This window comes from Camelus ferus, chromosome 33, assembly GCF_009834535.1.
Source record: "Camelus ferus isolate YT-003-E chromosome 33, BCGSAC_Cfer_1.0, whole genome shotgun sequence".
Classification (NCBI taxonomy): domain Eukaryota; kingdom Metazoa; phylum Chordata; class Mammalia; order Artiodactyla; family Camelidae; genus Camelus; species Camelus ferus.
This window is the reverse complement of record NC_045728.1, coordinates 19076088-19102647: the sequence shown is the minus strand read 5'-3', so window position 1 is coordinate 19102647 and position 26560 is coordinate 19076088. Positions and strand designations below refer to the sequence as shown.

General features: G+C 36.8%; 1 protein-coding gene across 2 annotated transcripts in view; it reads left to right on the top strand.

The window, feature by feature from the left end:
* Positions 1 to 26560, top strand: part of DDX10 (DEAD-box helicase 10) — a 214185-nt gene that overhangs the window by 37985 nt on the left and 149640 nt on the right. Inside the window, exons 12-14 of one of the 2 annotated variants that reach the window (XM_032472751.1) lie at positions 1368 to 1456; positions 3538 to 4006; positions 8455 to 9301. In XM_032472751.1, coding sequence (XP_032328642.1) covers positions 1368 to 1456; positions 3538 to 4006; positions 8455 to 8598 — 702 coding nt within the window. In that variant the 3' untranslated portion in view covers positions 8599 to 9301. Of the gene's footprint in view, positions 1 to 1367; positions 1457 to 3537; positions 4007 to 8454; positions 9302 to 26560 lie in introns of those variants that run through there. The other variant, XM_032472750.1, reaches the window with a different exon arrangement.

The window sequence follows — 26560 nt, the reverse complement described above, 5'->3', positions numbered from 1 at the left end:
CTTTGGAAATAATAATACACATTTGAAAATAATATACATGAATTCTGATATATTGTGACTTAACCACATTCAAGTCATTCAATTATGAATTGGGAAATACGAAACACTGGAAGGGTGTTGTTTCACTGGTTTCTGCATACAAGTGAGCCTTCCAGAACAAAGATTATAGAGAAGCACATTGAAATAAATGATGTGATTTATTGGGTGTCACGCATGGTTTAGCAGAATGGCTAACGTGTTGCCAGTAGCAGCAAGCTATCTAGTTTCATAGAAGTGATTTTCTAGCTTTTGATTATCATCTGGATAGAACAGAAATGATAAGCAACTGATTCCTTGTGGACAACTGTAGGGGAGAAAAATTATCCTTGAATTGTTCATTTTAATGCCTATAGAGACAGGGAAAATGGTTTGAAGATTAATGTAAATGGCTTGAAGAAAAGATAAGTGTAAAGTTAGAGACAATGTGAAGTTTAGGAAATACTGAAATGGGAATTAAATGTACTTTACAAAAACTAATTTTAAAACCAAAAAATAAAATTGCTTACTTAGATATGTTTCATCATCTGCTGCCTGTTTATATTACAGACTGACAGAGTATCCAGGATCATGTTTACTTTTTAGTTTGTAATAGCTCTTGACATAGAGTTTTCTTTCTTTTTTTTTTTTAAACACAAACAGAAGAAAGATTACAAATTAATGACACACTACTTGAAATTATGATGAATTATTTGAAATTATAATAAAAAAGGAAAAGCTTTAGGAATAAACTTTTTCCTTACAATTTTATTAAGCTTAATTTAATGAAGTGCAGTAAAATTTTATTTTGTTGTAGTAGTAGTCAAAGGATGTTTCTGGTAAGAATAACCGGTATTATTTTGTACTTAATGTATTGCAGAAAATATGCCCAGGTATTCTGCATGCATTTTTTCTCATTTAATTCTCATAACACTCTAAGTAGAAGGTGCTATTATATTATATTTGATAGATGAAGACACTGACAGAGAAATGAGAACTTGCTCAGCTAGTAAAATGTGGAGCTCAGATTATCAACTGTGTTATTCCAAAGCCCATGTTTCTTCCCATTAATGGACCTGAGTGACATTAACTTCTAGAAAGCTTTTTGAGAAGGTTATATTTTGTATTGAGTAGGCTTGATGAAACCAAATTTAAAGTCTTTTCTAATACTGCATTTCTAAAAAGGTAGGTTTTTTTGTTTTTGTGGAGTTGAGATATACTCAACTGTTTTTTTAGGTTTTTTCACTGTCTTTGAATTTGTCTCTTTGGTTAATTTTCTTTTATCTTGGTTAAAATTCATTTTCCATTTCTAACTGTTACACATCATACATTTCAACCTTTTGTGTTTACAGTGTTTTGTCTCCTATATACGTTCCGTCTATCTGATGAAGGATAAAGAGATATTTGATGTGAGCAAGCTACCTATACCTGAATATGCCCTGTGAGTATTCATATTACAGTTCTGACTGTGAGTCCTCAAAGTCAGAGGGAATTTGTTTGAAACCTGGTTCTGAGAGTCTTAGTTTAAGCCACTCTGCCTTACCTTAAAAGAATCTGTTAAATATTTGCAGAGAAAAAGAGTGTTCAAACTGTAGAAAGCTCATTGAGTGTTCAGTTCAGTCAGGAAGAAGTTTCTTACTTGTAAGTATAAATTCCTGAGAGTTGCTCTGGCTGTTTCCTATAATTTGGTCTTAAAGTAGATGGAGAGCAATTGATAAGTGTTCTTTGAAATCTTTAATTGTCTGTAGTCCTCTTGTTTTCTAAGATGCGGGCCTGGTTTAGCACAGACAGTTCTTTCTATGCTTTGGATGCAAGTCGCCTGTTTTAGATTGGTTTTCCATGCTGCTTATTGCCTGAATATTCTTTGTGTCTTGGTGTTTCTTGCAGGTGCTCACAGTTCCCAGGGCAAAAACGTCCCTGTTTGGCAATTGAGCTTACTGTTATATGAGAACGGAACTCTTGGTCTTGTTTTGGCTTAGTACTTGAAGGATTTTTTACCCTAACCTTTTCAGCTTTAAGGAGGAGCATCCATTTCTCAATGGAGTCCTACCTGTGGGAAGGGCATTGATGAAATCCTATAGAAGCACTCTTGAGGTTAATCATACTTTGAACGTCAGCATGAAATCTCCTAGTCTGTGATGAAATATATACTTTCAAGGCAGGGTCTATATATTTGGCCTGCTCTCCAGGAATTTGAGTGCCTTTACCTTTAAATTGAGTCTAATAAAAATCTGTATCTGGGTGAGCTGCTGTTTTCTTCATGTTAGATTGCAAGTTCAGTATACCAGGTAATTTGTCAAAAGTAACATTTTAAAACCATTTAATTTGCTAGATAACAGAGTAAGATCACTGAGTTTTTGTTTAGGTAATGGATGGAGAATCATATGCCATGGACACATTTTTGTTCACTTATCTGTTGACCACTTTATAATTTCTGAGTACGACTCATTGTTTAGATTATTAGCTGATTTTTCTGCTTCATGAAATTCTTTCCCTGTTTTGTCATTGACGTAGCTGTGATACTAGCAAACAGGAGAGGCACAGATCTTAATGCTGCAGGGCCATATTTAGGGGACATTTTGTATATAGAGATTTTTTTTTTAATTGAAGTACAATCAGTTACACTGTGCCAATTTCTGGTGTACAGCACAATGTCACAGTCATGCATATACATACATATTTAATAATGCACTTTGATCACACAGCTAGTAGTGACAGAGCCAGGTTGTGAACCTCAACAGTTCTGTTTCTGAATCCACGTTTTACAACGATACCTCTCAGTTTTTGTGAGTCATGTCTATAGGAAAAAGGCAGTGGATCCATGTGGCAACGTTAGCTTTTTATTATATCAGGCCTTGCTTTCCAGTCCATCTGTGGGAAGTCAGAAGCCGGGAAAGACCTGATCAGAGAGTAAATCTTGATTTTATAAAGAGAACATAAGATTTTTTTTTCTTTTTTTGGTCTCTGGTTTAAAAATCCTTTTTTATAGAATTGATTGTGTTACGTTACGCCTTAGAAGGAAGGATGATAATGCTTGAGTTCATTCATTGCAGGGAGCTGTGTTTTGTTCTTTCATGGCCATGCCTTTTCCTGCTAATATTTATGTTAGTATTTATATTCTACAAAGTGTTTTCATATGGTTAGTATATCAGATATTTACAACAACTGTGGTAGGCCTGGTAGATATTGTTACTCATATTTGAGGAAACTGAGCCTGAGAGAGTTATATTGGAAGTAGGCAGATCTAGAGCTTGAACCATTCCTTGTTTCTGGTCTCATCTCTTTATTTTGTACCATGTTAACCTCTTAATGGAAAATGAGATGTCTTCAATATTTTCTGACAGTTATTCAGTATCTTTTGGGTCATCTAAGCTGTCAAGATTGACTTGTATCTCAGAGGAACATTTTCTCTAAGAAGAAAACTAAAAATCTCAACTCCTGACAAATCATTTCATAATAAACTCACAAACACACATCAATACAGTGTATTGAGATAGCTGTTTTCGTATGCTCATATTTAAGGTCTCTCGGGCTTGCTGTGGCACCACGGGTCAGATTTCTTCAGAGAATGCAAAAATTGCAACCCACCACAGAACAGGTGGTGAGCCAAGATAATGAAGTCATTGAGCCAAGGGCTCCCTCCCTCACCAGTGATGAAGTGGAAGAATTTAGAGCCTACTTCAATGAGAAGATGTCGATTCTTCAGAAAGGTGGAAAAAGACCAGAAGAGACAGAGTATAGACTGGATGATGGTATTAGTGATGAAGAGAAGGAAGATGAAGAAGGAATGGAAGAGAAGCTGGCAAAAGCAAAAGGGTCCCAACCTCAGTGTGTCCGTAGCGATGAAGGGTCACAGAAGACCAAGGAAGTTCCTGTGCAGTTCTTGGACAGAGATGAGGAGGAGGAGGAAGACGGCCTTGATGCTGACTTCTTTAAGGTGAAGCGGCACAATGTGTTTGGGTTGAATCTTAAAGAGAATAAAACATCACAGGTAAGTTTGCTCCCAGTGGAGTGTCCTCTTTTATTTCCCCCAACTTCTTACCATGTTCTGCTTGTTGCCTTTGGGGAACTGTAGGAAAGTAAGTAGGAGAAATCTGTAGAATGGTTGTCTTTGCTGTGGACTCTCCCTCCATCTTTATACCTAAAGATGGAATAGGTGCCAGAGGATTTTCATTTTTTATAACTTTGGAAACTCTAAGAGGTTGACAGCTTTAATCTTCTCATTTATTGGTTTTGCGGTGCGTGTTTTTAAAGTAGCCAGAGTCATGATTATAACGTTAAGGAAGGTGATGGGGTCCCATGGTTTATGGTGTGAGGATCCTTCATTGTCATTCTTAACATACTACTTTCTGATTTAAATAATTACAAATGTTCCTTATAGCAGTTTAATCTCTCTAAACATGAATTTTAGTTTTAATGAGACATTTGGTTTTGGGCACCAATCCAGAATCTTAAATAGAAAGCCAGCACTTCTATTTAAAATAAGCCACTTATGAAGGTTTATTGAAAGTTTCATGTAGGTCCTTTATTTCTTACTAGACACCTGCTAGGAGGAACAGAAGAGATAATCCAGATAATACACCTTTTCCTGGGGTACTTGGACGTGCAAAGTAAATATGTTTCTCCGCCCTTTCCTTATTTTCCTTTTTATTTTGTATGCCTTATTCTTGATCATTTTTTTTTAAAAAGAGAATTGAATGAAAAATGAACCTGAATTCTTATTCTTGATGCAATTCTAAGACTCACAGGAGGAAATATTAAATTTTGAACTCTGAAACTTGGACAGGTGTTTCTTTAAATAAAAACCTTAAAAGTGGCAAACATATTTATTGAGTACTTAATATGAATTAGACATTTTCTAGACATTATCTCATTCAGTCCTTGAATAATCCTATGAGGCATTATACAAGTAAGAGCTAAAAAACGGAGATACAGAGTAATCAAATGGTAAGGCACACCGTTAGTTATTGACAGAGATGGAGTTTGAACCTAGGTATTCTGACTCTAGTATTCATGTTCTTGACCAATAATCTGGTTTTTGAAATCTGATTTAGATTTTCTCCTATGTTTTCTTCTGAAGATTTTATAGTTTTAGTACTTGGATTTAGGGTTAGTATTCATTTCAGCTTAATTTTTATGTATGGTGTGAGGTAAAGGTCAAGGACCCAGCTATCTCTGTTCCCTCCCGTATGAATATCCAGTTGTACCAGTACTGTTTTCTGAAAATATTGTGCTTTTTCCATTCTAGTTACCTTAACTCTTTGTTCAAAGTTAGTTGACTGTGTATGTGTGGGTCTCTAGGTTGACTCACTTCTGTTCTGTACAGCTGTCCTTCCATCAAGAATACCAGTCTTCGTTAGTATAGCTTTATAGTAAATCTCAAAACCGAAAGTGTTAGTCTTCCAACTTGGTATTTTAAAAAATTATTTTGGTTATTTTTGGACCTTAGCATTTCATATAAGTTTTTGAACCAGCTAGTTAATTTTTATAAAAAGTCTGCTTGTATCTTCATTGAGATTGCAGTGAATCTAGAAATCTGGGGAGAATTGATATCTTAACAATTTTGACTCTTCTGATTCATGAGTATGACATATTTTTCCATTTATTTAGGCCTTCTTTAATGTCAGCATTTTAAGATAATTTTAAGCATGCATATCTTACACATACTTTGTTAGATTCATCTTTTACTATTTTATAGTTTTCAGTGATAAAAAAATTTGTTTCTCATTTTTTATTGCTGGAATATAGAAATACACTTTTTGTGTACCAGTTATTCTAAACTGTCCTATTTAGTTTTAGTGGCTTGTTTTGGAGATTCTTTGGATTTTTACTGTAGGTGGTTATGGTATTTGTGAATGAAGATGGTTTCATTTCTTCCTTTTCAATCTATTTGTCTTCTATTTCATTTTCTTACTTGATTACACTGTTTGTTGAATAGCAGTAGTGAGAATGGACACCATTGTCTTGTTCCTGATCTTAGGGAGGGGAAACATTCAGTCTGATGTTTACATCTGATGTTAGCCATAGGTTTTTTTGTAAGTGCTTTTGACAGATTGAGAAAGTTCATTCTATTTCTGCTGATTTAGTGTTTTTATCAGAAATGGATTATGAGTTTTTGTCAAACGCTTTTTCTGCAACTCTTAGGGTGAACATATAGTTCTCATTTAGTCTGTTGGCACATTGATTTTTCTAATGTTGAATCAACCTTAAATTCCCATGATAGACCTCACTCACTTATGATGTGTTTGCCTTTATCTATTTTAGGATCCGTTTGCTAATATTTTGTTAAGGGTCTTTGCTTCTGCGTTCATAAGGGATATTGGCTTGTAGTTTTCCTGTGATGACTTTGGGAATGTGACACACTTTAAAAGCTTTAATACAGTTTGCCACGCTATCCCACAGAGAGGTTGTATTGATCACTGTCCCACTGGCTCTGTGTCAGTGTCCATTTACTCACACCAACACCAAATATTCATGTTTTTACTGTTTTGGAAAAACAATTAGTGGAAATGTTGACTAATTGTTTGAATTTATTTTTCATTGATTATATTATTGACCATTATTCATTTATTTACCCATTGTGTGATTTCTGTGTGTGTGTATTGCTTGTTTTCCCCTCTTTTTTTTTTTTTTTTTCCTGTTATAATATTGGTCTCTCTCCTGTTGATTTGCAAGAGTCCTTAAACCTTAATTACTATTCCTGGCTTTTAATTTTTTTTTTTTTTATAACTTCTGTCACACAAAACAAAAAACTGTTTATTTGCCTGCCTTCCTTACTGGATTTTGAATTTTCTAAAATTATTGTCTTACTAACCAGTGTGTGTTCACAGCCTGAAACAGTGTCTGTCACCTAGTGAGAATTTCACAAATGCTTCCTGAATGAATAAGTGAATTATTGAATTTCTTATCTCTTCTTTCACTTTGATAGTTTTGTTTGCTGTGAATTATATCTGTAGAGTTTATTCTTTGAAATCTGTATTTTGAAACTAAGTATGATTTGCCTGATTGACTTATAATGATTTGAAAGATATTGTTGAATTCACTTTCTATAAACATGAGCATAAATGACCTATTTATTTGTCTTAAATGATATACCTGAGCTGGCCAAGCTTTGTAATTTGGATAGTAAATTTAAGTATCTGATAGTAATGATGTAAAATTTTGTTAACTAAGAATACGTTGCATGTTATACTATAGAAAGTTCTATCTTTAAAATAACTTTTTTTTTTTTACCATAATAAACTGGAAGTATTATGGTGTATGTATCAAATGTGAGGGAACTTTTGGGGCAGTTGCAGGATTTTGAGATGCTGATAAAGGAATGCTTTTCTGTTTCTTTCTGCACATTCCCTAGTACTGAACACAAAAAGAGTTAAAATGATTGGTTCTTTAGCTGAAATAGAAATAAAAAGGTTGTCAACTTTACCTGTTATCTGCCTTTGAATTTTCCAAATCAATACTTATTTGCACTCAAATTGTCGTATTTTTTATTCTTTATCAAGGCGTTTGGTTTCCAGTGTGATTTTTGTATCCACAGTCTCATTTGGCTTTCTTGTTTAGCCTTGGTTCTTGCATTTTACATTTTCATACTGTGTTGCAGCCATCACTCACTGGAGGCTGCTTTTTTCCTTTATTATCTATTTTTTAAGGATAGACCTGATAAAGGTAAAGAAAACCTTACCATACACAAAATGGGAAATAATACTATCATTTACACAGACAAATGAATTTATTCCTCTTGGGAGACTAAGTATTTTTTTCAGATACTGCTACCTTTTTGTTCACATATTTTTGCTCCTGTTTTAGACGTGTCTTTAGACACAACATGCCAGGCACACAAGAGAACTGGTTTCGTTACTTGTATCACAGGTTGTTTCCTTTGTCTTGATTATCTTTTTCTTCTTGCTCCTTAGGAGCAGTTGTAGAACTCAGTAGAGCCTCGGAGTCAGTGGGAACACATTGGATTATCGTTTACATGGAATTTATTTATCATATCATTATTTATAAAATAATAGATTTTTTGGTATTTTACCATATGCCAAATACTTTCCTGCAAGTATGAATTTTATCCTCATGACAGGAAAGGCAGATGATACTATTTAAAATTTCAAAGACTTTTTTTTAAGTGACTTTTCCAAGGTCACAGTGTTGGAGTTAGGACTCAAATCTGTTTCTGATGTCAAATCACATTCTCTTTCCCCTGTTGTCTGCCATCATTTGTGTGTAGTTTACTTTCTGTAAATGGGTAATGCCAGTGTAACTGACAGAACTGTAAATAATTTTGGGCTTCCCATTGTGTGCAGTCACTTGGAATTCAGAATTGATATATTTACCTGTTTAGACTTGGGCATAAAAGGAGACGAGAGGTATTGCTGAGTGCCAGGTGCAGGTGGTGTCTTCTGGAACACTGCCCTGTCACAGTTCTTTTCTGTTCGACAGGATCAAGGCATTGACAGAGAAACACATCCCCTCAGCACTGGAGAGGTCGTCATGAGTGATGGAGCAATGAAAGAAATGGGCAGGAAAGAGCACACTTGGGCTGATCAGGTGCTAAGGAGAAGGTGGCTTGACTGCCCACCATAGAAAGGGACTCGGTTTGTCTTGCTTTATTGGCTCTTGGGTGTCTTGAAAATTAACCTCCAGTGTTAGAGAAGAGCATGAATAAATATATAATTAAAATAATTAAATGGAAAATGACTTTAAAGCATGTTCCTAAATATGAGAATGAAATCTCTAAACATATCCTTTTCTCTCTCATATTTTATGATTGTTTAGAAATGGGACTGACAGGTGGATTCCATCTTAGCTTAGCAAGTGTCCTTTTAAAGCTTTCTCAGCAGTAAACTTAGATCAGTTTTAATTATGGTTTGAATGATACTCAAAGATTACTTGTCCTTAGAGTTGAATCTATATTCTGTTTACATTTACTCTTACATTTTGGCACAAAATTCTTAGTATTTCAAGAACTCGCTGTTGGTGGTAAAGCATAGATAAGCTAACTTTATTATTAGATTGTTGTTTATAAGTGTTCTCTTATAAAAATATTCAAAGTTCTGAATCAAGATTCCACTATATGGGAGCTGGGAGTTTTTCTGCCTCTTGTCTTGTCTCCTTTCCTCTTTCTCTTCCTTCTCACTTTCTCTTTTCTCTCTTCCCAGCAGCAATTACTGAGTGCCTACTAGGTGTGTGAGGTTCTTAATGAGTTTCAGAAGCTTATACTTTAGTTAACATAGCAGATTATTATTATTACTGTTTTTTTAAATTAAAGTGTAGTCAGTTACAATGTGTCAATTTCTGGTGTACAGCGTAATGTCCCAGTTATGTGTATGTACATATATTCATTGTCATACTCTTTTTCATTATTAATTTCATTAAAGATTATTACAAGATATTAAATAAAGAATAATTTTATTTTTTATCTTTTTTTATAGTCATTAACCGTTGCAAATCTCAAGCTCCCAAATTTATCCCTTCCCACCCCCTCAGAGCAGATTATTAAACCAGAATTTCAGTACAGAAATTCAGTACAGAATCTTGGATTTCTGTCCATTTATTGATTCTTGAAACCAGATGTTTTAAAGCGTTCATATTGGCACCACAGTTCAGAAGACATCCTGAGGGAAGTTGTGCCTTAAGTAATGGGTATAAGTTCATCGGAAGGGGAAAAAGAATTCTAAGCAAAGAGTACAGAATGAGCCAAACCATGGCTGCAATAAAGTGTGTGCTATTTCTGGCATGCTGTTCAGTTTCAGTTTCTGAGCCTTAGTGTCCACCTCTGTAAAATAACTACTTGGCAGAGTCGTTGTGCTGCTTAGACAACAGCCAGCACAGTCTGTGTCCGTAGAAGGAGCGCAGTGAAAGTCAGCTACTCTTCCCATTTGATAAAGTACAATAGGAGCCCGTAGGTAAAGGGGTGATGGCGCTTTGCCAGTGCCGTGGCTAGGCAGTGTCTGGGGTAGCATGGGAAAATAAGGCCTTTTTCTGAAATGGGACACATTGTAGGAAGAAAAAGCAATGCATTTCACTTATTCCAGGTGTAGTGTCAGGAAACAAGACTGCTTTTATGACGACAGCATAGTTAATAGAGCATTATCAGTGCCCTGCCCAGATCTGGAGAGCGCTAAGCCCTGCGCTGATATCACACGTCCATTTGACGTCACAGCCAGGTATTTAAGGAGAGTTCGTAACTGGATATAATCAGACTGTAACGAGGAAAGCACAGTGCCTTGTAGAAATGAGTCACTTGGTTATAAATTACTGGGTTGATATTTCATGTGGAGTCATTAAATGAAATTTATTATTATACGAGTATTTTTCCAGGTTGAGTTCTCTGTCCAGTTAACTGGCAGTATTCTTGTGGATATTAATACTGTGCAGTATACTTCTAGAAGGTATTATAAAGAAGATTTTAGGCTATGGTTGGATATTGTTTATACTTTTAAGGCTGTTAATTTAAAAATGGACATTCTAGAGGAAGGGATGCCTGTGTTTGGGGAGTGATTGGGCATGCTGATGGACTACTTCAGGGGAGTGCTGATTTAGCTGTTTTCAAACCCCCGTAATTATTCAATTTAAAAATGGGAATGAACCACGTTAACTCATTTCCAGAAACTTCTTGCAGACAGCTTTGTTTTTGTAGAAGAAGATCGGGAAACGATGAACATCTGTTGGTTTTCTATAATCTGCCCTGCCTTTGAATACTGTGTCTCATTGCTTGAACTCTTATTACAGTCTTGTGCAATGTTATCCCCATTTTGTGGGTTAAGAAATAGAGGCTTTGAAAAGTTCGGTTGCTTGCCTAATGGTCCAAATTGGGAAAGTGGCAGGACTGAAATTGGTCATGCCCAGACCTAGCTGACTTTTTTGATTGTGCTTTTTTGATGCCTGTCATTTCTATATTTTAGTGTCTCTTTTTTAGTGTTCTTTTTCTCTTCTTTTACTTTGCACTAGCACCACCACTATTCTGCCCCAGATCATTTTCACCCCAGACTTGGCTTGTGGGAGAAGCCTCATAATTGGTCCCAAATGTTGTTGTTCTGAAGCATCTTCCTGCAAACCTCTGTCAAGTCAATATATATATATTTTTCATGTGGCTGACCTTCCATGCTTCCCTTTAGTTCATCCTTTTTAATCGGGTTTTGTAAGCTAGCCCCTAGCCTGTTACATGCCCAGCCCCCCAGCCCAGACTCCCCAGTGTGTTTCACTTACCCTGAGGGGATGCCATTCTAGGGCATTCTCAGCACCCTCGCCTTTCACAGCTCATCTTTCAAGATTCAGTGCTGATCTTGCTTCTTCCTTAAAGCCTTTCTTTACTTATTTATCCCACTGGCCTCCGGATTCCAGCTGTTTGTTTTGCTAGTACTTTTCTTTTTGGTACTTCATAATGTGCCTACATGAAGGTCTTAATTTCCATTGCCTCTCTACCTGGTGATTACTGAGATTGTCATAACCTTTGTGTGCAAGGGTCTTATGTAATGCTGTTGAATCAAACAGAGTGGAAAGCCCTTTAAAATAAAACCTAGGAGTCAGGATGCTTTATTCTTAATTTTTCGTTCCATGAAGTGGAACACAGTCTTAATCATTGAGTGGCTCAGAGGGAGCTGCTCTCTTGTCTTCTTACAGGTGCCTTTCCTTTCCTTTCCTTTTTTTTTTTTTTTTGGTATCTTGTTCTTAATTCTTAAAAGTTTCATTCCAGTTCAAAAAGAATAGTTTACTGTGTGACTTGAAACGTAGATGTGGATGCTTAGGTGAGTTGCTATATATATATTTTTTCTTCCCTATTTGAGTTTTGTATGCAAATGATTTCCTGAGGACGTAAATTCACAATGGAAAGCTGAAAGTTTTCGGCTTGATGTTTATTTTTTCACATGCTGGGTCATTATTATATCAAAAATATTTTGACCTGTTTCCTTTCATTTCCTAGTTCTATACATATTCAATGTTTAAAGCAACTGCTGACTACTGAATTTTATCATGACCTACTTTTTATAGCCTAAATTCCAGGAGCTACATTTATCAGCTTATCTTCATTTTAAGGTAGAGTTAATGAAAAAAATATTTGAAATAGGACATGTTGTCTTTGAGCGTCATATAAGTTGCCCTTGACCTTGACTGTTAAGATAATCAGAAATAAAGAGCTTTTCAAAGTCATCAACAAGTGTACACACACACACACACACATACATACATATACATATGTATGTGTATATATATATATAACAGCTATAACTTTAGAGAATTCAGGTTCTCTGCTTATGAACAGACTAGTTCAAGTATCCTCTTAATGAGATCCTTTGTTCTTGAGTCTAAGCCATCATTATATGTATATTTACCTAAAACTTTTTAGTGCGAGGACTGTCTTTTTGGTGGCACTGAATTTCACTCTTCAATTTGTCCAAATGTATTTCCCTTTCGACTTTGTTCTTTTCAGTATATGTTTTTGAAACACAGCTTCAAAAATCCATGCTGTATCCAAGTCCAAGGCAGCAGCTGAAGCTAGTGCCATCTAGTGGTGACAGGCAGAATTAGATCATGTTTGCTTTGATGTGAAGCTTTTGTTCCTATTTTAAGTGAAATGAAGGCTTATTAAGTGAAGTCTTAATGATGATTTTAGAAAAATTCACTCCTTTAGCAAATATTTACCACACACCTGCTATGTGCCAGGCATTAGAACATCACCATTCCCTCTCATGGAGCTTATGTTCTAGCAGGGGGGAGATGGACAAAATATATATACATGTGTTGTGGGAAAATGAAGCAAGGCAAGGGGGAGGCAGAGTTCAGGAGGTGAGGTGTTGCATTTCAAAGAGTGGGATGGTCAGAGGCGTCTCCCTGGGAGTGTGTAAGTCACCCTTCTCCCATTTTTAGGTTAAGTATTTAGATGTTTTAAGCACTGAAGATTACGGTGCCCCCACTGCCCATATGTAATTTGAAATAAAAGGGATTCTACATTTTAAAACAGTTAGAGTCAAGTTATTATTTTTACATGATGACCACTTCCTTGCTTTTGTTGAAATATGCTATTTCAGAAACGTTTTTTCTTAAAATACCCCAGCTTTGCTGGTGCCCTGAGCATGCGTGTGATTTGCCAATTGGTTAATTGCACCTGAAAGCTCAGCCTGGTAGCGGGAATGGATAGAGAATTCAGATCCTCTTGGGAGCAGATACCAGCAAGTAAATCAGAGCAATGGCACTTTAGTAAAGTTCAGTGGGAAGAGGGATGCTGGTATATTAAGAACTAAGTATAAACTATATACTTATAAAATAAGTATAAGCTTAGCATAGTGATTTCATGACTGTTTAAATTTTTAAAGTCTTCAGGGCAGTGCTTCTTACGCTATGTTTACTGAAGGGCTAATATTTTAATTTCCAATCCATCGCAGACCAATAATGTTATGCAATCTGTTAACGAAAAATTACCAAAAAAGTGAAATGGATCTCTCTTTGTTTCCCTGGTTCTTTTCTTTCTCTGCCTTCTCTTTCTTTCTCTGGGTTAGATGATTGTTTTTCTCTTTTTACCATTTGATCATATCGCCTCCTTCTGTATTCTACCCTGCGCCCCGTCCCACCTCTTCTGTTTGTGTGGCCAGAAGAGAATGCAGTGTGGTGTGATGTTTGAGTGTGTGTAAGGAATGATGTTTAATGAATGGAGCATACTGTTTGTCATGTAGAAATTTGTGCAGTTTCCCTTGAACTCTTTCATGCTTTTGGGTTATTTTTGATGGATGAGATTTGCCTCTATAACGGAAAACACCACGATTGGGATATGAGGATTTGCTGGCCCTTTTTAGTATTGGTTTTTTGTTTAAATAGTGCACTTTAAACAAGGAAGGAAGGAAAGATTAAGAGGAAGAATTGATTGGTAAGTGGGCTTTTGGTTGACATATTGACGAGACAAAGAGATGTGTAGTAAGATGCATCTCCTTGGGAGCAGGTAGCAGCAGTTGCTTGTAGCTGCATTCTCTGCAGATCTCCCACATGGTAGACACTGAATGCTTGTTTATAGTGTGGGGTCATTTTCTTTCAATGAGCCTCTCCTGTGGCATTCATTGACCGCACTTTCATTCCCTAGGATCAAAATAAAAGAAATCAATAATGTGCTCTCCTTAAAGAAATCATAATTAGAAACATCTCCAATGAAGTTTCAATAAAGTGAATTTAAAATTTTTTATTTACTTTTCAAGCCTGGAGTCTTTTGCCATAGGACAAAAAGCTTATCTCTATTAGGCAAGAGGCAGACCATCAATCTCTGGACATTTTTTCCCCCAAGAACACTCTTGCTGTTTTTGGTTTGTTTTCCTTTCTTTTCTTCTTTTAGCATGCCTGCTGGCTGTTAGACTAGAGGTGACAGACGGTCCTGATACACTGTTGGGCAGAGAATCTGCTGGTTTTTATTTGGCATAATAAATGACTGAAAACAGAGTGATATTTTATTACAGTTCTTATAAAGCCAATATAGTGGTGACTCTTATTGTGCATTAATTTTAAGCTCCAGGCACAAGTGCCTTAGAATACTGGGCACTATTAATGTCCTTGGAATAGCTGACGAAAATCCTAAGCATTCAGCAAGCCTGATAAAAATCACATATTGCAACTTTTCTGAGAGAAAATAAAGGATGAAGCTCATATTTTCAGGGATAAACTCTCTTGATGCAATTTTTTCCTGTTGGTCTGTTCCCTTCCCACCCCTTACATTGATAGAATAAGCAAATCAATTAATTTCTGGGTGGCAATCAGTATAAAACCTGCCTCCAAATAACAATTCCTACCTGAGTTTGTTTTCTAAATGGCATATTTCCAATTACACCTTCTGAGTGATCACAATTAGCATGAGACTTTCCCTGTCCGCATTTTCATATCTACTGGTTTTTGTCATGGGAAGCCAGAGTGCAGCGGAACGCTTTCTTCCTTGCTGTGATACCTAATTTTGGAAAGTACACTGATTTCAGAATGTTTGATGTAGGAAATGGTTGCGTATTCCAAAAAACACTTAGCAAGAACTTGCTGAGTAATGTTCTCCCCTCTGGTTTGGTTCAGCATTGTTTTCTTTTCTCTGTATCTTCTGATCTGTCTGGATTGTTTTTCCCATCTGCTAACATGCCGTAAAGTAGAACTTTACAAATCAAAGAGCAGGTAGATTTCTTTTAGGTTCTGTGTCTACTCCCCAGCCAAATCTTCTGAGACTAAACTCTTTTTTTTTTTTTTTTTTTTTTTTTAAGGAATCTGAAAATCTAGCTTTTAGTGAATCTTACTTTCTTCTTACTATTTTCCATTAAGAGTTTTTAGGTTGACTCAGTTTCAAGCATACTTAGTAATAGGTGTCTTAATGGCTATTAAACCATTTTATTTAATAACTTGAACAAAGTATTGGTTTTTTAATGGGTGTTTTTAGACATAATACTCTATTTCTCCCCCTTCCACAAAAAGGAGGGAGCAAGATTTTTATTCCCCCATAAGGTGTTATCAGTGTCCTGGAGCCTACCTGCGTATCTAGTTTCCAGCCGGTCTACTACCAGCAGCTTCTTTAACCAGATTTATAATGGATTGATACTTACAGAATTAAAGGTGGTATACTGGGCCATCTCTCTTACACCTCCCATTAACCAGCCCTGTTCTGTGGTAGAAATTGCAGATTAATTTGGCTTTTCTTTTCATTATTGAAAAGAGAAAAACAGATTATTTCTAGGTTTTGAGAACCATGAAGAGTCTGAGATTCTACCCTAGTTGCCACAAGTTAGCCTGCCACATTTTGATAGATGTTTGCTGGACAGCTCATGGCACAGCAGGCTGCATGAGCTTCAAGTTTGCATTGGTTTCTCTGCCTCTAAAACTCCACAGGGGCCACAAAGAGGTGACCTCAGGTTGGAGCTGTCCACCGATTGGTTGTGTCAGAGCTAGGAAGCCCCCAGCCTTAGAAGAGGACTGCTAGGCAACCTGCCCATTCTTCATCCAGAGGGAGACAGTATCCTTATTAACCTGGTCAGGAGCAGATCTGTTCACGGCCCCCAAGGGAGATACGATCTCTGCCTTCTAAGGCTGTATGCTATATTCACATCCTTGAAAAGGTAATCTGGAAGAATAACTGATTTAAGACGTGCAGACGCAGAGAGACCCGCGGGCGACTGTCCTTCAATGCTAGGTAGCAGCCGGAAGTCAGAGCTGTTTCCTTCTGTCTTTCTGTTTTGGTCTACTTCTCCCAAATCAGAATGGAGGAAAACTACTTTAGTTTAAATGATCAACATGAATTCCAGAGACAGATGCCGCCATGTGAGAACTGTTGCTTTTGTTTGATAAGACCTAAAATAGTGGCTAGTTAACGTTTGCTGGGACCGAGTCAGGTGCTCCAAAGCGTGCATCCCACACAGCCTGACCTTACACTCTCAAAGCACTGAGCGTGGTCACATTGTTTGTTTTCCCCACTACACTGTGTACCTTTGGAGTACCGGGAATATATATTATTCATTTTTGTGTCTTTATTATCTGTCAGGGTTGCCTGTCATCATAGCAGGTTCTTAGTAACTGTTTGCTGAATGAAATGAATGAATGGATAAGCAAAGGAGTAGAGCCTCTTTAAATTCACATCTGGTTGATCTTTTGTCTGTTTAATCAGATTCCTTAGCCCAATTTGAGACTGTACCATTTGATAGAAAAATGTACCAGGAACCTAAGGGATCAGAAAATATTTGTTGACTGAATGGGTTACTCCGAGATAGGACCCATGTATTAGATTTGAAAAGCTGGGTTAGATATGTAGTAAATACCTTGTGTGAAATCTTCCCTAAACCTGACTGAATTCATTCATCATCCTTTTCTCCGCAGATTGATTATTTTGATCTCTAGGACCTGCTTGCTTGATGTGGCCATCTGTGTTCTCGAGAGAAATAAAAAATTTAAGTGAAATTTTGGCTTCTCACCTTTTTCTAAAGATAGTTGAGAAAATTCTTTAGAAAAACTAACTTCTTAGGTTGAACCACCAGTAATTTTATTTTAGAGTGAGTTTGCTTGAAGAGATCAGTTTGATCCTAATATGGTCCATCTGTGGCTTATTTTGGGTCTAAATGTGTATATAGTTCTGAGTAAAGACAGAGGGTATGTGTGTAAATCACTATTGCCAGGAGCCTTTGCAAGACTCTTTCCCACAGTTGGGTACTTCTTCAGCCGAGACCTTAACTTTGGCAATGGCAAAGGCAAAGGCAGAGGCCGATGGAGGCAGACCTGCTTCTCGGTGCCAGCCCAAGCACGCCTCCACGGGCAGCACCTCTAGAGTCCTGTTGTCCCCGCGTTTGAGAAGTTTGGAGAAGCAGTCTAAGAACTGCTAGGCAGTACTTGTGCTGTCTCTTTTGAGACATCAGTAAGCGTGATAATCAAAACTATCTAGTTATTTTAAACCAGCAATGAAAGTAGAGTTGTTTTGGCAAGTCTGTGTGTTCACATCTGTGTTGGGTTTATATGTTCTTGCCAAATGTGTGTTTAGTAGGATAAAGGAGAATAATGATTCATAAGGTTTTTCAAATTCAGATCTGCAGTTCATTTATACTTAATTATATCCTCATTAATATCATTTTGAATGGCTTTATGAAGTTTTCTAGGAATTCCTCAAATAGACGTTGAAAGAAAGAGCAGTTGGAGAGCACATTTACAATACTGTTCATGCACTGATTTGCACACATTGTGTGAAATGTAAAGCCTTAGCAGGTGCCAAGAAGCCATCATTTAATGAGGCTATTTGTCTCTGGTTTTCTCAGGTTGAAAGACCCTGCTGGACGACCTAGAATACCAGCTTCTTTCTTATTCTGTTGAGATCTCTGTAAAAACACCCACAGCACTGCAGGGATTTATATAATTTAAATAATTTATAGTTCCCAGACCCAAAAGTCTGCTAAGGAAAAAATACAAGTGCTGCTGAACCTTTAGGCAGAGTGGGTTAGCCTGAGCATTTAGGATTGTTTTTGTCAGTTGACCTTAAATATCTTCTGCCACAATCCACCCCCCTCCCCACCTGCTGTAGTTAATTAGTTGTTTGTTTGACTCACTTAATGTGGACATGTTACTGTACCAAATATGAAACAATTAGACTTGTCAGCTCCTAGGAAATTTACAAAGTTGAGGAGAATAGGATATTTATGTGGAAACTGTCAGTGAAATAACAGTATAAGATAGCTGTGTAAAAAAGGTAATGTGAAATATTTACCTGTAGTAATAAAATGTTTTGAATTTGGGCTAGAGTCCTGGAGATCTTTCTGGATTAGATGGGGCTTGATTAGTATTGAAGGCTGCATTGGATCTGATAGGTTGAGAAAGAGGGAAAGGGTGTGAGCAGAGCCAGGGGCAGTAGTTTGATTTGAAAGAGCAGATCTTTGCAGGAAGTGGTGAGGAGCCATGAAACAAGTGAAGAGTGATATCTATGTATATGTTTTTGTGTTATCCAAGGTCACTACCATGACCACCACTGCAGTTTAAATACAAATCTGATCATAGTATCAAGTAAAGGAAACTTGGTGCAGATCTGTCTTAAAACATGACTTCTAAAAGTGAGTCCTCCTTCTTACAATTCTCTGAATAGTCTTAATTATTAAGTATTCTAATTAGCATTTATAATTGTGACCTTTATCAGCAAGAAGGTAAATAATTCAGATACTGAACTCTTCTGGACCTTGAAGACCTGATATATGGTTAGATATGTTGGAAATTAGTGCATTGTGTTATTCCCTTCTCAGTGGAAGATTTAGCATGTCTTGATAACACATTTACTGAGATATAATTCACATGTCATATGATTAACCCATTTACAGTGTACAACTCAGTAGCTTTTAGTATATTTGCAGAGTTTTCCAACTATCACCACAGTTATGGAATGTTTCGTCTCCTCCAAAAGGAAATCCCACACCCTTTAGCTATTAATGCTTAATCTCCCATTTTTCCTCAATGATAAGCAACCACTAATATATTTTGTAACTCCACAGGTTTGCTTATTTTGAATATTCCATATAAACGGAATCACGTATGTAGTCTTTTGTGACTGGCTTCTTTTGCTTAACATAATGTTTTTAAGCTTCATTTATATTGTTGCATGTTTCAGCACTTCATTCTTTTTTATGTCAGAGTAATATTCCACTGTATAGATATACCACATTTTGTTTATCCATTCATCAGTGTCTATCTTTTGGCAATTATGAATGATGCTGCTATGAACATTTGTTCACAGCTTTTTGTGTGGATGTAAATAATACTTTTCTGTTGGGTATATGCCCAAGAGTGTCATATGGTAACCATGTTTAACTTCTTGAGGCAGTACAGGTCTGTTTTCCACAGTGATTCCGCATTTCCACTAACAGTGTATGAGAGCTCCAATCCTTCCGTATCTTCACTAGCACTTGTTACCATCTGTCTTTTTGATTATAGTCATCCTACTGGGTGTGAAGTGGTATCTCATTGTGGATTTGACTTGCATTTCCCTGATGACAATGGGTTGCTTATACTCATGTTGTTTGTCGCTTGGTTGAATATAGGAGAGCATAAGCGTTAAAAGATGACTAACAATACTTATTAGCTCAGATATGTTACAGAAATATTTTGGAGGGAGATGGTGCAAGGACATGTGAAGGTAGGACTTGAATTGAGCCTTGAAGGAAGGAATTTAGCTAGGAATTGTGATTGTTGGCTTTTAAGCAAGGCAACAGCATAAGCAAAAACTTGCAGAAGGAAATGAACCTGTCATGTTGTGAAAGGGGACTGGGTGGAGTTGTGAAGGTATGTGGAAGGGACTCTTAGCTGAATTTAGGGTGGGTAGGTTGTGCTGGATTAAGAAGCTCAGTATATGAACTTGAGCTTGGTAATGTACATAGGGGTTAATTAAAATATTTTTGTTTAGGGGATTATATGTAAATCATTTTCAGTATATCAGTCTGAATAAAATATAAATCTAGGAGAGCAGATAGGTTTCCTGTTATGTGCTAACCGATCAGTTGGTGGTGGCAGCCTGTGTCTCTGTACTGAAAAGACTGATAGATTCAGTTTGGATCAATGGGCAGAGTGTGGTGATTGAATAGTGAGGCCCACTTTTAATATGGTATGGAAGAGTTTTGATATGATTAATACTTATTTCCATTTCTAGGGAAACTGAGGTGATAGCAGTGAACATAAGAAACATGCAAAGAAGAGTTAATGCTGTAACGTTGTGGGGGCAAAATGTTTGTGACTTCTCCCCTGGCCTGCCTTTTGATTTCTGGGGAACTTACTTACCTACCTGTGTACTTCTAATTTCTTTGGCTCGGTCCCCATCCTCCTCATGCGTGCTACTATCCTCTCTCTGTTCTTTTCTTGCGCTGTTAAGTTAGTCCCCTGACTGATCTCCTTTCTCAAATCTGCCCTCTAAACATAGCCGTCAGAATTATCTCAATTAAATGCACTTTAATCAGTACTACTAAGAAGCTTCCTCTTGCTGTTCGTACTATGACCCCAAAGTTACTGAATCGTGGAATTCATTTCATCAGACTCTTCATGGATTCTGGCCTTCTTGAGACCTTTGGGTGTACTTGGTTTATTATTAGGTTTCAGACAGAAACACACACATACACTACGTAACATTGAAAACAAATTTAAGTCTGCATAGGGGCTTCTATGGTGTAGATATAGTAAGTTCATAATAAACGGACTCTCTTTCAGTTAAGAATTGTAAGTTTTGGACAAAACAAAAACTTGAGGAAGAGCAAAAGTAAGCAGATTTTAGAGGGGGAGTGAAAACTTGCAAGAAAGGACTGGCTTTGGCACAGGGTGGATTATCTGTCCTGGCTCGTCTGCCCTGAGGATGGGCCACAGTTACAGAGCGGGGAAACCTCTCATAGGAGGTGTGCAGTCTTTCTGGTTTGAGGAGACGAGTTGGGGCTGGGGCAGTTGCACCCTCTGAGGGAGAGGAGACCCCTGGAAGAGAGAGCCAGAGAAGGAGAGCTCCAGATCATTTCAGGGCCGATTAGCTCTCCTTTGTCAGCAAATGATACAGCAAGTAGGTCTAAAAATAATCAATAGCCACATGAGGACTTTGAGAATCTGTCTGGACAACACTCTCAACCACCTAGGCCTAACTGATATTTTAGAACGGGGTATCCAACAACTGCAGACTGTTCATTCTTGTCTTGTTCACATAATACATAATGTCATAAAATAAGCTTCAGTATGTTTCAAAGTGTTGAATTCCCACAGAGAATGTACTTTGATTACAACTGAATTAAAATAGAACTCAATAAAACATCTAGAAAGACCACAAATACTGGGAAACCAAATCTGGTCAAAGCCTGAAGATAGTGAGTATCCTTGCTAATTATTTGGTTTTAGTTTCTCATTGCAAATATGGACCTGAATTTGCATTTTAAATAGTTGGTTAGAAATACAGAGAAACACAGAATGGGTTACATACGAATACTGAAACCTGTGTCTGAAATTTTTCCTTCGCTTTATTGAAATATAACCATTTGGATATTTCTTATAAAGGCCAGAGTGGTGAAGGAAATAGAATTCCATTATTATGCACAGTGTATAAAGCAGGATTGTTACAGGGTACTATAATTCTCCCCAATTGGTGTTTATACTGTTACTGATTGGAATCTTTATTCCAGGAATGAGGGATTACATATTTATTTCACTCTTCAAGTTTCTGAGCTTACTGACAGGTTGCATGTTTTATCCAGTCAAATTTAAAAGTTCTCTTAATGCTTAAAGGTCAAAGAACTAATCCTCTTTTGTTATCCTTGAAAGGGAAAAACCATTAATTTTCCTGTTAAATGCTTCCTTTAAATGCTTGGCCTTCTTCGTCATGCTTCATGGAGTTGTCACTGCTATAATTTTTTTTCTCTAAATGTCAGTATACATAGAGTGTGTAAGACATAATGAACTGTGGCTGAATCACATTTAATGTGTAAAATTTTGTTGATAAAATTGAGTTACTGTGAAAGAAATCACATCGAAACTAAGTGTTTAATGATCATTTAGAGAGTCTAGAATTTCACCCAGGTGTTTATCTTGATTTAAGTAAAATTACTCCTACTTGCAAATGGATGATAAAAAATGTCATTTATACCTTATTATTACAAAGGGTTTTGCTTTGTTAAGAACATTAGGTAAAACAAGTATTTAAGAACTGTATTTTACTGAAATTCTGCATTGAATTTATTGGTTGGTAATATAGGTAATCCTGTAAGTGCTCTGTAAAAATGATTTTTATCCTGTGCTTGTAATTCCCTTTTTAAAGAAGAAAAATCATGATCAGTATGGTCAAAGCTAAAATAAAATGGCAGAATCTGAAGTACAGCTGTTGCTCTGAATGTTGCAGTTGATGGAAATGAGAAGCCATGTTAAGATTCTGCTGTGAAGATTCCACTGAAGAACTTGGCTGTTGGGGAGTATCATCGTTTTCTTCTTTGGGAAACAATCAGAAAAGCTGACTTCAAAGAAATCTTTTATTTTAGCATATGTAGCAGGGAATGATGTTATAATACCTCTACCAGCTTGATTTGTCCTTCATTTGGTACTTAAATAGGTGTGACTCAGACCAAACGTCAGTTACATAGTTTACTTAAACTTTCTTAAGGTTCGCTTGCCAAATGTGATGATGTAAAATGGGAGACCTGAACCTTAAGTTTCCTGCTAACAAGTTACAGGATACTGAACTGCTCACACAACTATGCTGCAAATTAATTTCTCTGTTGTGCAGGGGCTCCTAACACTGCCTCTCAGTCTCACCTTCTTCTTCTGCAGTGGGCTCTTTTAGGAGTCTGATAATGTCTATAAGCTACTTTTCAGAGTAATGTTCCAAATACATGAAATAAAATATGTAAGATTACTTGGTACCAAGTGACCCCTGCTCCTTCTTCCCAACTTTTATCACATATCAACTATAAACTAAGAGGGTTTGTTATAGAAGGAATTAAATTAGAAGGACTCCTCTACTTATTAAAATTTTTTTTCAAGACTTGTAATAAGTCTCCTTTGATGATGAAATATCTGAAACTAATGTAAAATGCCTTACGTTGTAATTTACTTAAACTCTTTAAATATCCTGTTTCTACCCTACCTGACACCTTTTAATTTTGTATGTTAAGATACGTGGCTTCTAATAGGTTTACTTATCTATTTATTTACAAGATTTGTAACAGCTAGTGAATATATTAAACTCTTTTTTGAGCATCCATTTGAGCAAAGTATGCTGATAGGAATATAAAACAAAAGGTCCTTTCCTTCATAGGGCTTTAAAATGTAGTCAGGGAGACTTATCTTAAACAACAACATAAGGCTTAAAGAGATTAAGAAACCTGTGAAAATGCGCATTTTTAAGCCAGGAAGTACCTTAGATTTTACTGGGAAGCTAAACAGAGTTCTTTTCACCATAGCATGAAGCCTTAATGAATGGTAAAGTTCCCAGTGAGTGTTACAGATTTCAAGTTTTAGAGCTTAAACATTTTGGAGCTCTCGCGTCATGGAGTGGATGGAGAGGGCACACTTCCCAAAGATCGAATGACGTAGATTCCCAAGAATGGGGCAGATGGTCAGAACAAGGGGCTGACATCATGACTTTATGTTCTGAGGGTGATCATGTAGTTCAACTGCAGGGACTGGTGCTTTTCCCCCAGTTTTGTTGGGGAGTAATTGACAAATAGAATTATAAGATATTTAAGGTTTATAGTGTCATTGGGAGTAATAAACAGTCTATAATAGGAATAGAAAAGGGTTTTATGTGAGCCAAACTGAGAACTATAGTTTGCGAGACACCCTTTCAGATAACTTTGAGAAACTGCCATGGAGAAGCATGGTTTTCAGCACGGTTTTAAATCTTGTCAGAACAAAGAACATTACACAAGCCAGGGATACATTCCTTCAAGGTTTAAAAAAAAAACAAACCCCAAAACAGATTAGCACGTACACAGTGAGTCAGTGCGGCCTTGACACCTGGGAAGGAAGTCTTAACATCAGAGAAATACCGGCATTGGCTTCCCAAGAAGGGAAGTGTTTAATCTTTATTTTTAACATGGACATTCTTTACTTCTGGTGAGTGCACCCTTTTTAAAAAAAAAAATTAAAGCAGATGTGCAGTGTATGTTAGGCCACAGACAGGTTATTTAAGTTAGCCCAAAATTCAAGTTAAATCATGTGTAAGCCAGAATGACTTCCCCATGCTTCACTGTGTGGAAATTTATTTCAATAATGTGATGATATTGTATATGTATATGTTGTGAAAGAATTCCTCCCATAAGTTAATTAACGCGTGTATCACCTCACCTTTGTGTGTGTGCGTCTGTGTGTGTGAGCATTTAAGTTCTGCTCTCTTTGGAAATTTCAGTTATACAATACATTGTTATCAACCATAGTCACCATGTTATACATGAGCCATAGACCTCATTCATCTTATAACTGAAAGTTTGTACCCTTTCAGTAACCTTTCCCTCACCTCCCAACTTCTGGCAACAAGTGTTCTAGTCTCTTGCAGTGACTAGTTTTTATGTGGGAGTGTTAGAAATACATTCATGCAGGGTCTTCAGACTTAATCCGAGGTTAAACCTGCTGACTTGCTTCTTGCTTTTGCTGTGTACCCAACACAAGACAGAGAAACCAAGCAGAGGCGTCCTAATACTGCCTCCAGCATGTCAGTGTTTTGGGTTTCTGCCACCTCTTTCTGCTGCTGTCTTAACTCTCTTTTGTGGTATGAATTGGGTACCACAATGGTGGTGAGGTGGTTCGCCAAGTAATTTAGGTCCAGCCTTGATTAAATTCACAGCTGTCACCACCTGGTAGCATGAACACCCAGCAGTGTTTTACCTGATAACCAGCAATAATGCATGTTTTGCATCGCTAGTGTGGGTCCATCATGGTGTGCTTACGAATGAGTCAGTAGGTAGCTGGTGAAGAGTCAGTGGGAACATTTTTTTTTCTTGTTCTGGTCTAACAGCCAGTTTGGATTATCACATGCTATGTGATAGTCATTCATGGTGAAGTGATCAGAGTGGAGAAAACCTGTGATGTCTAGTTGAAATAGTTTTCTATTTTGTCATATTCATATTATATACACTTCTAAAATAGAATTGGTAGAACATTACAAAACAGTGTTTTCCTAGCACCAGACTATAAACCTAGCCTAACGTTTTTCCATTTGGAGCATCAGCATCTTAATTTTTATATTCCCCAGGCAATTCAGTGTTGTTTTTTGATGCCAGATTTTGAGTCTCTACTGGCAGGGAATGTCCCAAAAGTTCCATTTATGTCCCCTGGGGCCTGGCACATAGTAGGTACTAAATACATATTTGCTGAACAGAATTTTAGTAGCCAAACTATAATGTTAGAAAGCGTATAGCTCTCTGTCATAAACTAGAAATGTGTTTCATATTGATTGCCAGTGACTACTAGCAGTCTTCATTTCAGAAGGAAGGCTTTGTAATGCATAATAATTTGTACAAACTAAATATGTTTAATTGCTTTTTACAGTTGGACTAACAGCGTGACTGGAGTGCTCATTAAAAATTTATATCTTAATCGTAAGGCACAAACTATGTAATTTGTTAAATGCTTATCCTTGGCTGGATAAAGACTATCTAAATAGAGCCACTGTTTTAAAATTTGCTCTATGCTTATTTTTAGATTAGAAGAAACAAGAGTCATCTTAAAATATAGGTTGTTCACAAACATACAAACAAACCTACAAAATAGAGTCATCCACTCCAACGCGGATAAACATTGCAGAAGGAAGGAGCAGTGCTGTATTATGGACTTATTGCCCTAGTGTTAAAGCTGTTCCCAAGTGGCCAGCCATTCCCCATGTGTCACATTTTCAGTGGTTACACTTTTTATATACCATGAGTTTGTAAAGGATTCTTTGTGCCCTGATTCCTGTAAATAACTGGTTCAGAACAAAATTGGAAGCTGGAGTAAACATTTAAGATGTATAGTTCCTATGGTGGGTTTTCATTTGGAAAGTGAAAAGTCTCATGAAAAATTGGAAGTATTGAGCATAAGACAAGTAAGCAACAGTATTCTCCTGGAATCGATTTGGAAATACTTAGTGAAGTTTTATATTAATGAGTTATCAAAGAGTGAGCTTAATTTTTAATCTAGTTTTATTCTGAGCCACATAGCACTTGCTTTTATAGGAGTATTAAGAGGTTTAGCGAGTTAAAATTTCTTAGACTTTTCTTGAGATGCCTTATAAATGTAAAATGCTGAATGCAGAGTGGTGTGTGTATGTAAAATAACATATCTGTGTATTACATATGTTATTGGCTGCCTTTTCCCTAAAAGTCAGTATAAGCCATCCTCTCCCAATTTATCTTTTTCATTTAGTGTTGACAATTATTCTCATTCATTAAATAATTTGTTTCTGACAGTTTTCGATGCTAATCTATGTTGCAGTGAAGTAACTGACTGTCTGCGGTGGCTTCTTGTTGTTGTTCACTTTTGATGTTGCTGTTTTTGCTGGAATGTATTGTATCATTGAACTAGGTACTGTCCCCAGTACATAGATAGTATGACTTTAAAAGCCCAGCCTTAGTGGCTTCTTGTTGTTGTT